This window comes from Cetorhinus maximus, unplaced genomic scaffold (genome assembly GCF_964194155.1).
Source record: "Cetorhinus maximus unplaced genomic scaffold, sCetMax3.hap1.1 HAP1_SCAFFOLD_2221, whole genome shotgun sequence".
Classification (NCBI taxonomy): Eukaryota; Metazoa; Chordata; class Chondrichthyes; order Lamniformes; family Cetorhinidae; genus Cetorhinus; species Cetorhinus maximus.
The window spans coordinates 36,247-52,621 of record NW_027598160.1 but is presented as its reverse complement, the minus strand read 5'-3'; the positions used below and the strand labels follow the sequence as shown (position 1 = coordinate 52,621).

Genomic DNA, 16,375 nt, shown 5'->3' with positions numbered 1-16,375 from the left:
CACACCCACTCTCACACACACCCCCACACCCACTCTCACACACACCCCCACTCTCACACACACACCCACACTCACTCTCACACACACACTCACTCTCACACACACCCCCACACCCACTCTCACACACACACACACTCTCACACACACCCCCTCTCTCACTCACACCCCCACACTCACTCACACACACACCCCCACACTCACTCACACACACACCCCCACACTCTCACACACACACCCACACCCACTCTCACACACACCCACACTCTCACTCTCACACACACCCCCACACTCACTCTCACACACACCCCCACACTCACACACACACTCTCACACACATTCACATATGCACATTCACACACACACAGTCGCTCTCAGTCACACACACACTCTTTTACACACACACTTACATTCACATTCACACACACACACACAGTCACATGTACTCACACACACACACATATGCACTCTCGCACACCCTCTCACAGACACACATTCACATACGCACACTTAGATACACCGTCGCTGTCAGTCACACACACACTTTTACACACACACATACATTCACACACACACACAGTCGCCCTCAGTCACACACACACTCTTTTACACACACACATACATTCACACACACACAGTCACATGTACTCTCACACACATTCACACATACACTCACACACACACAGACACATATTCACACATGCACTCACACACACTCACGCACACAATCGCTTTGTCACACACATTCCTTTACACACACACTATCACTCACACATGCTCACACATGTACTCACACTCACACTCGCACTCACACAAACACACACACTCACTCTCTCACACTGACATACATTCACGTACACACACACTCTCAGTCACACACACACACATACACACTTTTACACACACACTCTCTCTCTTACACACACTGACTCTCACACCCACACTTAACACAGACACACACTCAGATACACACACACACTTACACACATTCACTCTCACACACTCACACCCTCACACACATGCGTTCACTCACACCAACGCAACACAGACAAACGACGCCGGTAACACAAACCCCATCAGCAAACGCCTCCCCTCCAACCAAAACACGTTCCACATGTTCCGGCACTCCAACTGCAAAACAGCCTGGCATATCTCACCACCCAGGGAACGCTAAGTGTAGACAAACAGCTGTGCCTGCCCAGTGAAGCATGTGCAAACACAGCCTCTGAAAACCAGCAATGCCCCCACCCCCCGCCGACAGTTCCCCACGACCCACCTCGCCCAGGCTACATAAAACAAACTCCCCACAATCAGTGTTGTTGCTGAGTGCTGTCGCTATGTCAGGTCTCAAACGCAAATGGTCCACAGATTCCACTCTTGCCTGTGTACAGTCCTTGGATTTGAAGATAAGATTAGAACCCACCGTTAACAACGGGGTACAAATACCGCACGGCGCTCACTCCAGTCAAACTCCCGGCACGGCAATTCTTTCCTGTCAAGCCCAGCACGGAGCTGACGGGTGAAGAGTGGTCTTTCTCCGCAAAGTGAGGCCGGTTACACTTGCCGTGCACAGCCCTGCCCTCCTCAGAAGGGAGAACGATAAGACAGTCAGACATCGGTTCCTGTTCCCTGTTCTGGTGAGTTTCATTCGAAAGTGTGGGCTCCGGGCACCAGCAGAGGGAATTCATCAGTTTAGATACTACACAACAGATACTCCGGGTAGTGAGTTACAGACTGGAATCTAATCGAGGGGTTCGGGGGGGTTTATATATAGAATAACAGATACCCGGGAGTGAGTTACAGACTGGAATCTAATCGAGGGGTTCGGTGGGGTTTATATATAGAATAACAGATACCCGGGAGTGAGTTACAGACTGGAATCTAATCGAGGGGTTCAGGGTGGTTTATATATAGAATAACAGATACCCAGGAGTGAGTTACAGACTGGAATCTAATCGAGGGGTTCGGGGGAGTGGTTTATATATAGAATAACAGATACCCAGGAGTGAGTTACAGACTGGAATCTAATCGAGGGGTTCAGGGTGGTTTATATATAGAATAACAGATACCCGGGAGTGAGTTACAGACTGGAATCTAACTGGGGGGTTCGGGGGTTTATATATAGAATAACAGATACCCAGGAGTGAGTTACAGACTGGAATCTAATCGAGGGGTTCGGGGGGGTTTATATATAGAATAACAGATACCCGGGAGTGAGTTACAGACTGGAATCTAATCGAGGGGTTCGGGGGGGTTTATATATAGAATAACAGATACCCGGGAGTGAGTTACAGACTGGAATCTAATCGAGGGGTTCGGTGGGGTTTATATATAGAATAACAGATACCCGGGAGTGAGTTACAGACTGGAATCTAATCGAGGGGTTCAGGGTGGTTTATATATAGAATAACAGATACCCAGGAGTGAGTTACAGACTGGAATCTAATCGAGGGGTTCGGGGGAGTGGTTTATATATAGAATAACAGATACCCGGGAGTGAGTTACAGACTGGAATCTAATCGAGGGGTTCAGGGTGGTTTATATATAGAATAACAGATACCCGGGAGTGAGTTACAGACTGGAATCTAACTGGGGGGTTCGGGGGTTTATATATAGAATAACAGATACCCAGGAGTGAGTTACAGACTGGAATCTAATCGAGGGGTTCGGGGGTTTATATATAGAATAACAGATATTTGGGAGTGAGTTACAGACTGGAATCTAATCGAGGGGTTCGGGGGGGTTTATATATAGAATAACAAATTCCCGGCAGTGTGAGTTATATACTGGAATCTAATTGAGGGGTTCGGGGTGGTTTATATATAGAATAACAGATACCCGGGAGTGAGTTACAGACTGGAATCTAATCGAGGGGTTCGGGGTGGTTTATATATAGAATAACAGATACCCGGGAGTGAGTTACAGACTGGAATCTAATCGAGGGGTTCGGGGGGGTTTATATATAGAATAACAGATACCCGGGAGTGAGTTACAGTCTGGAATCTAATCGAGGGGTTCGGGGTGGTTTATATATAGAATAACAGATACCCGGGAGTGAGTTACAGACTGGAATCTAATCGAGGGGTTCGGGGGGGTTTATATATAGAATAACAGATACCCGGGAGTGAGTTACAGACTGGAATCTAATCGAGGGGTTCGGGGGTGGTTTATATATAGAATAACAGATACCCGGGAGTGAGTTACAGACTGGAATCTAATCGAGGGGTTCGGGGGGGTTTATATATAGAATAACAGATACTCGGGAGTGAGTTACAGACTGGAATCTAATCGAGGGGTTCGGGGGGGTTTATATGTAGAATAACAGATACCCGGGAGAGAGTTACAGACTGGAATCTAATCGAGGGGTTCGGGGGGTTTATATATAGAAGAACAGATACCCGGGAGTGAGTTACAGACTGGACTCTAATCGAGGGGTTCGGGGGGTTTATATATAGAATAACAGATACCCGGGAGTGAGTTACAGACTGGAATCTAATCGAGGGGTTCGGGGGGTTTATATATAGAATAACAGATACCCGGGACTGAGTTACAGACTGGAATCTAATCGAGGGGTTCGGGGTGGTTTATATATAGAATAACAGATACCCGGGAGTGAGTTACAGACTGGAATCTAATCGAGGGGTTCGGGGTGGTTTATATATAGAATAACAGATACCCGGGAGTGAGTTAGAGACTGGAATCTAATCGAGGGGTTCGGGGGGGTTTATATATAGAATAACAAATTCCCGGCAGTGAGTTACAGACTGGAATCTAATCGAGGGGTTCGGGGGGGTTTATATATAGAATAACAGATACCCGGGAGTGAGTTACAGACTGGAATCTAATCGAGGGGTTCGGGGCGTTTATATATAGAATATCAGATACCCGGGAGTGAGTTACAGACTGGAATCTAATCGAGGGGTTCGGTGGGGTTTATATATAGAATAACAGATACCCGGGAGTGAGTTACAGACTGGAATCTAATCGAGGGGTTCGGGGGGGGTTTATATATAGAATAACAGATACCCGGGAGTGAGTTACAGACTGGAATCTAATCGAGGGGTTCGGGGGGGGTTTATATATAGAATAACAGATACCCGGGAGTGAGTTACAGACTGGAATCTAATCGAGGGGTTCGGGGTGGTTTATATATAGAATAACAGATACCCGGGAGTGAGTTACAGACTGGAATCTAATCGAGGAGTTCGGGGGGGTTTATATATAGAATAACAGATACCCGGGAGTGAGTTACAGACTGGAATCTAATCGAGGGGTTCGGGGGGGGGGGGTTTATATATAGAATAACAGATACCCGGGAGTGAGTTACAGACTAGAATCTAATCGAGGGGTTCGGGGGGGTTTATATATAGAATATCAGATACCCGGGAGTGAGTTACAGACTGGAATCTAATCGAGGGGTTCGGGGGGGGGGGGTTTATATATAGAATAACAGATACCCGGGAGTGAGTTACAGACTGGAATCTAATCGAGGGGTTCGGGGAGGTTTATATATAGAATAACAGATACTCGGGAGTGAGTTACAGACTGGAATCTAATCGAGGGGTTCGGGGGGGTTTATATATAGAATAACAGATACCCGGGAGTGAGTTACAGACTGGACTCTAATCGAGGGGTTCGGGGGGTTTATATATAGAAGAACAGATACCCGGGAGTGAGTTACAGACTGGAATCTAATCGAGGGGTTCGGGGGGTTTATATATAGAATAACAGATACCCGGGAGTGAGTTACAGACTGGAATCTAATCGAGGGGTTCGGGGGTTTATATATAGAATAACAGATACCCGGGAGTGAGTTACAGACTGGAATCTAATCGAGGGGTTCGGTGGGGTTTATATATAGAATAACAGATACCCGGGAGTGAGTTACAGACTGGAATCTAATCGAGGGGTTCGGGGGGTTTATATATAGAATAACAGATACCCGGGAGTGAGTTACAGACTGGAATCTAATCGAGGGGTTCGGGGGGGGTTTATAAATAGAATAACAGATACCCGGGAGTGAGTTACAGACTGGAATCTAATCGAGGGGTTCGGGGGGGTTTATATATAGAATAACAGATACCCGGGAGTGAGTTACAGACTGGAATCTAATCGAGGGGTTCGGGGGGGGTTTATATATAGAATAACAGATACCCGGGAGTGAGTTACAGACTGGAATCTAATCGAGGGGTTCGGGGGGGTTTATATATAGAATAACAGATACCCGGGAGTGAGTTACAGACTGGAATCTAATCGAGGGGTTCGGGTGGTTTATATATAGAATAACAGATACCCGGGAGTGAGTTACAGACTGGAATCTAATCGAGGGGTTCGGGGGGGGTTTATATATAGAATAACAGATACCCGGGAGTGAGTTACAGACTGGAATCTAATCGAGGGGTTCGGGGGGGGTTTATATATAGAATAACAGATACCCGGGAGTGAGTTACAGACTGGAATCTAATCGAGGGGTTCGGGGGGGTTTATATATAGAATAACAGATACCCGGGAGTGAGTTACAGACTGGAATCTAATCGAGGGGTTCGGGGTGGTTTATATATAGAATAACAGATACCCGGGAGTGAGTTACAGACTGGAATCTAATCGAGGGGTTCGGGGGGGTTTATATATAGAATAACAGATACCCGGGAGTGAGTTACAGTCTGGAATCTAATCGAGGGGTTCGGGGTGGTTTATATATAGAATAACAGATACCCGGGAGTGAGTTACAGACTGGAATCTAATCGAGGGGTTCGGGGGGGTTTATATATAGAATAACAGATACCCGGGAGTGAGTTACAGACTGGAATCTAATCGAGGGGTTCGGGGGTGGTTTATATATAGAATAACAGATACCCGGGAGTGAGTTACAGACTGGAATCTAATCGAGGGGTTCGGGGGGGTTTATATATAGAATAACAGATACTCGGGAGTGAGTTACAGACTGGAATCTAATCGAGGGGTTCGGGGGGGTTTATATGTAGAATAACAGATACCCGGGAGAGAGTTACAGACTGGAATCTAATCGAGGGGTTCGGGGGGTTTATATATAGAAGAACAGATACCCGGGAGTGAGTTACAGACTGGACTCTAATCGAGGGGTTCGGGGGGTTTATATATAGAATAACAGATACCCGGGAGTGAGTTACAGACTGGAATCTAATCGAGGGGTTCGGGGGGTTTATATATAGAATAACAGATACCCGGGACTGAGTTACAGACTGGAATCTAATCGAGGGGTTCGGGGTGGTTTATATATAGAATAACAGATACCCGGGACTGAGTTACAGACTGGAATCTAATCGAGGGGTTCGGGGGGGTTTATATATAGAATAACAAATTCCCGGCAGTGAGTTACAGACTGGAATCTAATCGAGGGGTTCGGGGGGGTTTATATATAGAATAACAGATACCCGGGAGTGAGTTACAGACTGGAATCTAATCGAGGGGTTCGGGGCGTTTATATATAGAATATCAGATACCCGGGAGTGAGTTACAGACTGGAATCTAATCGAGGGGTTCGGTGGGGTTTATATATAGAATAACAGATACCCGGGAGTGAGTTACAGACTGGAATCTAATCGAGGGGTTCGGGGGGGGTTTATATATAGAATAACAGATACCCGGGAGTGAGTTACAGACTGGAATCTAATCGAGGGGTTCGGGGGGGGTTTATATATAGAATATCAGATACCCGGGAGTGAGTTACAGACTGGAATCTAATCGAGGAGTTCGGGGGGGTTTATATATAGAATAACAGATACCCGGGAGTGAGTTACAGACTGGAATCTAATCGAGGGGTTCGGGGGGGGTTTATATATAGAATAACAGATACCCGGGAGTGAGTTACAGACTGGAATCTAATCGAGGAGTTCGGGGGGTTTATATATAGAATAACAGATACCCGGGAGTGAGTTACAGACTGGAATCTAATCGAGGGGTTCGGGGGGGGGGGGTTTATATATAGAATAACAGATACCCGGGAGTGAGTTACAGACTAGAATCTAATCGAGGGGTTCGGGGGGGTTTATATATAGAATAACAGATACTCGGGAGTGAGTTACAGACTGGAATCTAATCGAGGGGTTCGGGGGGGTTTATATATAGAATAACAGATACCCGGGAGTGAGTTACAGACTGGACTCTAATCGAGGGGTTCGGGGGGTTTATATATAGAAGAACAGATACCCGGGAGTGAGTTACAGACTGGAATCTAATCGAGGGGTTCGGGGGGTTTATATATAGAATAACAGATACCCGGGAGTGAGTTACAGACTGGAATCTAATCGAGGGGTTCGGGGGTTTATATATAGAATAACAGATACCCGGGAGTGAGTTACAGACTGGAATCTAATCGAGGGGTTCGGTGGGGTTTATATATAGAATAACAGATACCCGGGAGTGAGTTACAGACTGGAATCTAATCGAGGGGTTCGGGGTGGTTTATAAATAGAATAACAGATACCCGGGAGTGAGTTACAGACTGGAATCTAATCGAGGGGTTCGGGGTGGTTTATATATGGAATAACAGATACCCGGGAGTGAGTTACAGACTGGAATCTAATCGAGGGGTTCGGGGGGGGTTTATATATAGAATAACAGATACCCGGGAGTGAGTTACAGACTGGAATCTAATCGAGGGGTTCGGGGGGGTTTATATATAGAATAACAGATACCCGGGAGTGAGTTACAGACTGGAATCTAATCGAGGGGCTCGGGGGGTTTATATATAGAATAACAGATACCCGGGAGTGAGTTACAGACTGGAATCTAATCGAGGGGTTCGGGGGGGGTTTATATATAGAATAACAGATACCCGGGAGTGAGTTACAGACTGGAATCTAATCGAGGGGTTCGGTGGGGTTTATAAATAGAATAACATTTAGTCGGGAGTGACTTGGATAAACAGCAAGGTCACTTATTTGAAGAATCACTTTTGCAAGTGACCCTGGGGCAGGCGATGGGGGTGGGGGTGGTGCCTTGTGGTTGTTCCCCCCTCCCCACCCCCCCGGCGTCCTTGGGACAATATTTATCCCTCAGCCAACGGATGATCTGGGTCTCTCATCACATTGTCCGTTTGTGGGATCTTCCTGTGTGTGAACTGGCTGCTGAGTTTCCGACGTCACAAGAAGTGACCACACTGCGGGGAAAAAAATCCTCGGCCGTCAGGTGCTTTCGGTCGGTCCGGAGGTGGCGAAAGGCACTGGAGAAGCGACGGGGTTTATTGGTTGGGTGTTGCTGCCCACGCGGTGGGGGGAGGGGGGGAGATGAGGGGCTGTCGCAAGGGGCCACACGGGCTAACACATTTTCCCTTGCTCCGCCTCCCAGGTCCGGCGATGAAGACCAAGCCGCTGCTCCTGGCCATGGTCGCCGCGGTGCTCCTGGTCGCGCTCGCGGCCGAGGTCGAGGCCGGCGTGAGCTTCCACCCGAGGCCCAAGGAGAAGAGCAGCAACCGCAGCGGCAACGCGCCGGTGAGTGCCGTGGCGACGGCAGGTGGGGCGGCGCCAGCTCGGCCCAGCGCTCCCGGGGTGGTCAAAGTAGGTGGCGGGGGAGCGTATGCCCTCCGTCTCCGGGAGCCAGGTCTCATTTCCTGTCCAGGAGCGAGGGGACTCCTCGTCGGCTGTGGGAGCTTCCTGCGCGCAAATTGGTTGCCTCCATCCCTGCCCCACGCCGGCAGTGAGTACTATCGGCTGCGAATGGCTTAAGGGCGTCCAACGGCTGTGGAATTGTGAACCTTCCCTCTTTCCCCCACCTCCCACCTGCCCTCTTGTGGGGGTTGGGGGGGTGGGGGGTTCCCTGTTAGATCTCACGGGCACCATCTTGAAGAGGTAGTTGGGGTTGGGAGGGAGAGTCCCAGCACGGTGTCCTGGGGGCAATATATATCTCTCAACCATCACTTAAAAACAATTTGCCTTCAACTAGAGAGAATCCAACCATCAGCCCCTTAACATTCACCATCATTACCATCGCTGAATCCCCCCCCACTATCAACATCCCTGGGGGTTACCATTGACCAGAAACTGAACTGGACCCAGCCATATAAATGCTGTGGCTACAAGAGCAGGTCAGAGGCTGGGAATCCTGCAGTGACTAACTCATCTCCTGACTCCCCAAAGCCTGTCCACCATCTACAAGGCACAAGTCAGGAGTGTGATGGGGATACTCCCCACTTGCCTGGGTGAGTGCGGCTCCCACAACACTCAAGAAGCTCGACACCGTCCAGGACAAAGCAGCCCCGCTTGATGGGCACTCCATCCACAAACATTCACTCCCTCCACCACCGACGCACAGGGGCAGCAGTGTGTGTACCATCGACAAGATGCACTGCAGCAATTCGCCAAGGCTCCTTCGACAGCGCCGCCCAAACCCACCACCTCTACCACCTAGAAGGACAAGGGCAGCAGACAGATGAGAACACCACCACCTGGAAGTTCCCCTCCGAGCTCCACACACCATCTCGACTTGGAAATATATCGGCCATTCCTTCACTGTCACTGGGTCAAAATCCTGGAACTCCCTCCCTAACAGCGCGGTGGGTGTCCCTACACCACAGGGACTGCAGCAGTTCAAGAAGGCAGCTCACCATCACCTTCTCAAAGGCAACTAGGGATGGGCAATAAATGCTGGGCCCAGCCAGCGACGCCCACATCCCATGAATGAATTTTTAAAAAGTTTATCTCATTGCTGTTTGTGGGATCTTGCCGTGCACAAATTGGCTCCTTCAGTTCTTTCTTCTCTGGTTCTGAACTTTTGTCCAGCTTACCAAGCCCTTTCCTTCACAAACCACCCCCCTTGACTCCCCTGAGCAGCTCTAGACCCCACATTCTGAAATCTCCTTCAAGATCCTCCTTAAAAACCAACTTCTTGGACCAAGCTTTCGCTCACCCCCCTCCTTGCTGTCCTCTCCCTTAAACTCTTAAATTGCTGCCCCTTGCCTTGCGGTTCCCACCTCAGACGAGCAGCCCGAACAATCTTGGCGTTTGACCCCCCTCGTTTCCTTCTTGGAATATCCCCCCCCCCACTCAGTTTGGTAGTACAGGACTTGACTATTGCTGAAAAAGGGGGCATGGGCTCATCAGGACAAATGCAAGAGTTCCAAATTTCCGAGGATCACAAGATACCGTTCGCGTTGTAAGCCGCTTCACGCTGCTACCATGCAGTGGCTACACGAGCGATATTTTCCACTAACAGGACACGCCCGTCAGTCCACAAAGAGGTTCTGCCTACCACACAATTTAAATGGCGATAGATTGGGAAAATGTTGATGAACAAAGGGACCTGGGTGTCCTTATACACCAATCACTGAGAGCAAGCATGCAAGTGCAGCAAGCAGTTGAGAAGGCAAATGGTACATTGGCCTTCGTTGTGAGAGGACTTGAGTACAGGAGCAAGGATGTCTTAATGCAGTTATACAAGGCCTTGGTGAGACCACACCTGGAGTACGGCGTGCATTTTTGGTCTCCTTACCTAAGAAAGGATGTACTTGCCATAGAGGGAGTGCAGCGAGGGTTCACCAGACTGATTCCTGGGATGGCAGGATTGTCGTTTGAGGAGAGATTGGGCCGACTAGGCCCTGTATTCCCTGGAGTTCAGATGAATGAGAGGGGATCTCACTGAAATGTATAAAATTCTGACAGAGTTGGACAGGTTGGATGCAGGGATGAAGTTTCCTCTGGGCTGGGAGGGGGTCTAGAACAAGGGGTCACAGTCTCAGGATACGGGGTAGGCCATTTAGGACTGAGATGAGGAGAAACTTCTTCACTCAGAGGGTGGAGAACCTGTGGGATTCTCTACCACAGAAGGCTGTGGAGGCCAAGTCACTGAATACATTTAAGAAGGAAATCGATGGATTTCTGGACTCGAAAGGCTTCAAGGGGTATGGGGAGAGAGCAGGAATATGGCGTTGAGATCATATGGAATGGCGGAGCAGGCTTGAAGGGCCGAATGACCTACTCCTGCTCCTATCTTCTATGCTTCTGTGTTTCAATTGAGCAATGTGGTGTATGAATTTCGGCAAAGGTGCGATTCCAGGTGGATAGGACGTACGTTCCAGCGATTGGCTAATCAAATCAAATGGCACGTCCCTTCAGCTGTCCAGAATAGGCAGAGCATAGACCGTAATCAACCCGCCCACGTTTGCAAAACCCAAAGCAAAACTTCCACTGGCTAGAAGTGATTCTGTGATTGGACAGCACTTACCAAACAATCCTGAGTGTGCCAATAGTCACACCAACAACCAATTTAAGATAATCAGTTGAGCTTGTTATGTGGCTCATTTATGCTCGCTAGAAGTGACACATGTTCATAAGCAGGGACCCGTCCTCTGCAAACAAAAGGAATATGTTCAAGCCTCGCCCCCTTTTTGAATTACCCAGGAGTGCGGGAAGCCGATAGTTCCCCCTTGCTTTCTCCATTGGCAACGCCTCGGCCAATCAGAGTCAGCTTGCCAACCAATCAGCACTCTCTTCTTGTGCAGTATAAATTGTTGTGAGAGTCTGAAATTTGGCACTCTAGCGTTTGTCCTGCTGAGCGCGAGACAAAAAGCTTCCGGCCACACGTCACCCTCTTCAGCAAGATTTACAAAGTTGTACGGTGCAGTCTGAAGTCGGGTGTTTCACGGTCTCCTTCCCTTCTGTCACAGAAACCCAGCTCAAAGCGTCAGGTCTACGATGACGTGACCCTACAGATGGAGGAGGGGCACAGCAACTCTGCGGCTGCACAGGTGAGTTCCCCCCCAACCCCCTGTGCGTGAAAACGCGGTGATCCACCCATAACATGCACACAGGGGGGCAAACCTCTGTGAGACCACACTGCGGGCAGCGCGGTTCTGGTGGCCATATTATAAAAAGGATGTCGAGGCGCTGGAGAAGATGCGGAGAAGGTTTGCAAGGATGATCCCAGAAAGGCGTGGGCGTCAAAAATCAGGGAAGGATCAACAGGCTGGGGATCCGTTCTCGTGAGGAAAAAAAAAGGCGGCTAGTTGGGGTCCGAGAGGCTGGGGAGGGGGGTTAACCCGAATCGAGGTCTTTAAAATGATGAAAGGTTTTGATCGCCTGAAGACAGAGTGGGTGCTTCCTCTTGTGGGGAAGAACGGAACTAGAGGCCATCAATATGAGACGGTCCCCAAGAAATCCAATCGGGGGAATTCAGGAGCAACTTCTTCACCCAGGGAATGAGGAGGATGTGGAACTCACTCCCGCTCCCAGGGAGTTGCTGAGGTGAATAGTGTTGATGTATTTCAGGGGAAGCTACACCAGCAGGAGAAAGGAATAGAGGGTTATAATGAAGGAAGATGGGAGGAGGGTCATGTGGAGCATAAACATCAGTCTGGACTGGAAGGGCCAAATGTTTCTCTGTCATATATCCTATGTAAAAATCAGTGAAATATCGTTGGATATAGTCACATTGGAAGCCGTTCAGACAAGATTCCTGGGATGAAGGGGGTTTGTCTTATGAAGAGAGGTTGGGCCCTGTACCCATTGGAGTTTAGAAGAATGAGAGGTGATCTTATTGAAACATATCAGATTCTGAGGGGAGGGGGTTTGACAGGGTGGATGCTGAGGGGATGTGTCCCTCCCCTCGTGGGAGGGGAATCTAGAACGAGGGGAGGGGGGCACAGTTTCAGAATGAGGGGTCTCCCATTGAAGACGGAGATGAGGAGGAATTTCTTCTCTCAGAGGGTGGTCAGTCTGTGGAATTCTCTCCCCCCCAGAGAGCAGTGGGGGCCGGGTCACTGAATATATTCAAGGCTGCATTTACAGAATCTTTACAGTGCAGGGAGTTAGACAGATTTCTGATCGACGAGGGGGGGTCGAGGATTGTGGGAGGGGGGTGGCAGACAGGAAAGTGGAGTTGAGTCCGTAGTCAGACCAGCCACGGTCTTAGTGAATAGGTGGGGTGGGGGGGGGGTGGGAGAAGCAGGCTCGAGGGGCCAAACGGCCTATTCCTGCTCCGAAATCCCAAACTCAGTAAAGAACTCCCTACGCGACACCTTGTGCCGTTTCATTAACTGTTTCGTGAATGTGTCCTGTTCCTTCGAGGCTTTCCATATGCTTTTGGTGCTGCTAATGGTGGGATGTGTTTCAGGTGGAGGTGCCCTCACAGCTGGGCCTGACAAAGAGCAAGGTGGACTCCGAACAGCTTGGGGAGCTGCTGATGCAGGTCCTGAGCAGCCTCCTGGGATCAGACGGTGAGTCCGACAGCACGCGCTTGCTCCGACCTCCCTCTTCCGACTGATTTCTCTCCCGCAGGCGTCGGCTCTTGGAGGCGTTGCTCCAATGAGGCTCCACAGCCTTCCGCTACCTCACAAGTCAGTGTGCAAGCCTCAGCAGATAGCGGGGCCCCTTCGCCTTCTTCCCACAATGGCTCCGGAGATGACGCGCAAAATATGAGCTGCAATAAATTTGGGAATTGCTTTCTTCTGCTCGTGTCTCACAGGACGCGAGACTCGTCTGTCTTGGATGGTGCGCAGGCTTTGGGGAGTTGGGAGGTGAGTTACTCTGTATTAATCTGCATTAAGATCATGAGGGTCTTAATACAGGGTAACTCACCTCCTGACTCCCCAAAGCCTGTCCACCATCTACAAGGCACAAGTCGGGAGTGTGATGGGATACCCTCCACTTGCCTGGATGAGTGCAGCTCCAACAACACTGAAGAAGCTCGACACCGTCCAGGGCAAAGCAGCCCCGCTTGATCGGCACCCTATCCACAAACATTCACTCCCCCCACCCCCGACGCACAGGGGCAGCAGTGTGTGTACCATCTACAAGATGCACTACAGCAACTCGCCAAGGCTCCTCAGACAGCACCTTCCAAACCCACAACCACTACCATCTAGAAGGACAAGGGCAGCAGACGCATGGGGAACACCACCACCTGCAAGTTCCCCTCCGAGCCCCACACACCATCCCGACTTGGAAATATATCGGCTGTTCCTTCACTGTCACTGGGTCCAAATCCTGGAACTCCCTCCCTAACAGCGCGGTGGGCGTACCTGCACCACACGGGACTGCAGCGGCTCAAGAAGGTGGCTCACCACCACCTTCTCGAGGGGCAATTAGGGGTGGGCAATAAATGTGGCCTTGCCAGCGACAAATGAATAAAAAAAAAAGGACCTTTATCTACCTCCCGTTTCTCTTCCAAGCAATTCAGTGAACTTGGATACAGAAACTGCCTCCGATGTGCTCTCAGCCCCAAAAAACACCACGATTTAAAAATTCTCATCCATGTTCAAATCCGCCACCCCTTCCCTCTCCCTGCAACCTCCTCCAGCCCTACAAACGAACCCTGCATTTCCTTCAACCCCGACCTCTTGCTCATCTCCTTCCTGAAGGCTACCTCGGCTCGAAACTCTAGAATTTCATCCCCAAAACACTCTGCCCCTGAGGCGCTCCCCTTTACCTGTTCCAACACCTGACGGACCATGTAATGGACGACGGACTGCAGCGGTTCATGGAGGCGGCTCACCACCACCTTCTCGAGGGGCTATTAGGGATGGGCAACAAATGCTGGGCCCGGCCAGCGATCCCGTGAAAGAACGTGAAATAAAAAGCGACATGCAGCTTTTGTCTGATAATGCTCGTGGAAGCTCGTTGAGATGTTTCTGCTGTGTTAAAAAGGCTGAGTGTAAATGCAAGTTGTGTTTTACCCGTCTCTATTAAAAGGAGGGAGGTTATGCTTCAGTTGTACAGGACACTGGCGAGACCAGATCTGGCGTACTATGTACAGTATTGGCCACCTTAGTTAAGGAGGGATGTTAATGCGTTAGCAGTTCAGAGAAGGTTTGCTAAACTAGTACCTGGTGCGGGCGGGTTGTCCTATGAGGGAAGGTTGGACAGGCCAGGCTTGTATCCGCTGGAGTTTAGAAGAGTAAGAGGCGACTTGATTGAAACCTTTAAGATCCTGAGGGGTCTTGACAGGGTGGATGTGGAGAGGATGTTTCCTCTTGTGGGGGAAATCTAGAACGAAGGGTCATTATTTACAAAATAAGGGGTCGCCTATTTAACACAGAGATGAGGAGAAATTTTTCTCTCTGAGGGTCATGAATCTTTGGAACTCTCTCCCTTAAAAGGCGGTGGGAAGCAGAGTCTTTGAATATTTTTAAGGCCGGGCTAGATAGATTCTTGATAAGCAAGGGGGTGAAAGGTTAGCGGCGTTAGGCGGGAATGTGGAGTTGAGGTTACAATCAGTTTGGCCACGACCTTATTGAGTGGCGGAGCAGGCTGGAGGGGCCGAGTGGCCCTACTCCTGCTCCTAGTTCGTATGTTCCATTTCGATCCCAGTTTCAAATCTTCACCTTAGCAGATTCAACAGTAACTTTCAAAAGATTCGGATAAATACCTAAACGGGGTGGTGAGGGGGGCAATTTGCAGGGCTACAGGGAGATGTAGTAGGGGGGGTGAGATTGTTGGATAACTTTAGCAAAGAGCCAGCAGGGGCACGAGGGACCGAATGGCCTCCCTCCGCGCTGTAACATTCTACGGTTCCTCGTCTTCCCGTGCGTTTGATTAAGTTTGCTCTCGTTCCCTCCACTCAGGCCAGGAAAGCTGAACTCCCTCCTCCCGAGGCATCGCCCGAGCTTTTAACGGAGCAGCAGAAACAGGGAACTGCAGCCGCGATGCATCTTCCTCCTCCTCCCCGCTCGTACACGATGAATAAATAAAACCGAATCCATCAGAGACTTCTCCGCAGCCGTTTCGTTTTTCTCGATCGCCGTTCTCCGCAGCACACGGGCTCTGGCGCACGTTAGGGAACGAGTTCCGCAGACTGCCCTCCCGAGTGTTCAATCTTCATGGGGAGAGGTGGGGGGGGGTATAGAGATCCTCAGCCGGTAATCACCAACTCATTAGCCCCTAGCCCCATGTGACTAATGGGAAATTCGGACCTCGGTTAAGCGCAGTTGTGGTGCGGCCGGGCGTGTGGTCACAATCGTACAGCGCGCGCACTTAAACTTTAACCACCTAGTGCATTTAGTCAAGAAAAGCTGAGCGCGCGAGCGATTTTCCACTGCTGGGAGTTACCCTCCTTTGTTGGCTAAGCGAACGTAGAGATTATCGAAAGGCAATTGGATTTAGGCGGCTTCCTTGCGTCCAGGGACGCACGAGGCGGACAGGCGAAATAGACACTTATGTCCCGCTTCCGTAGCTTGCGTTTCTCGGAAGCGGCCGCCCGCCAGTCGGCAGAGGCTACGCGTAGCTTGAGAAGCACCACTCTGCGTTGTGTATAGCCCACCAGCAGACTCTCCCGCTCCCACCGCCGACTGCAAGGCATATTGGAAGGACTTGCAGATTTGAGAATCGAACCGTTCAGTTGCGTTGCGAACGTGCCTTCTCCGGCCACCTGGTATGGGACTCGAACCTGGACCTTCTAGCTCAGAGGC

At 49.9% G+C, this 16,375-nt stretch overlaps 1 protein-coding gene across 2 annotated transcripts; it reads left to right on the top strand.

Annotated features, from left to right (window-relative positions):
• Positions 1–1,364: 1,364 nt before the first annotated feature.
• On the top strand, positions 1,365–15,675 carry LOC144677079 (uncharacterized). 2 transcript variants are annotated; one of them, XM_078537342.1, is made up of 5 exons: positions 1,365–1,634; positions 8,326–8,468; positions 11,639–11,719; positions 13,084–13,186; positions 15,533–15,675. In XM_078537342.1, exons 2-5 carry the CDS (start codon positions 8,334–8,336, stop codon positions 15,544–15,546), a joined length of 333 nt encoding a protein of 110 aa, XP_078393468.1. In that variant the 5' UTR covers positions 1,365–1,634; positions 8,326–8,333; the 3' UTR covers positions 15,547–15,675. The 2 variants fall into 2 exon arrangements, with proteins under 2 accessions (XP_078393468.1, XP_078393467.1); XM_078537341.1 differs by lacking the exon at positions 1,365–1,634 and having other exon boundaries at positions 8,092–8,468.
• Positions 15,676–16,375: the final 700 nt, after the last annotated feature.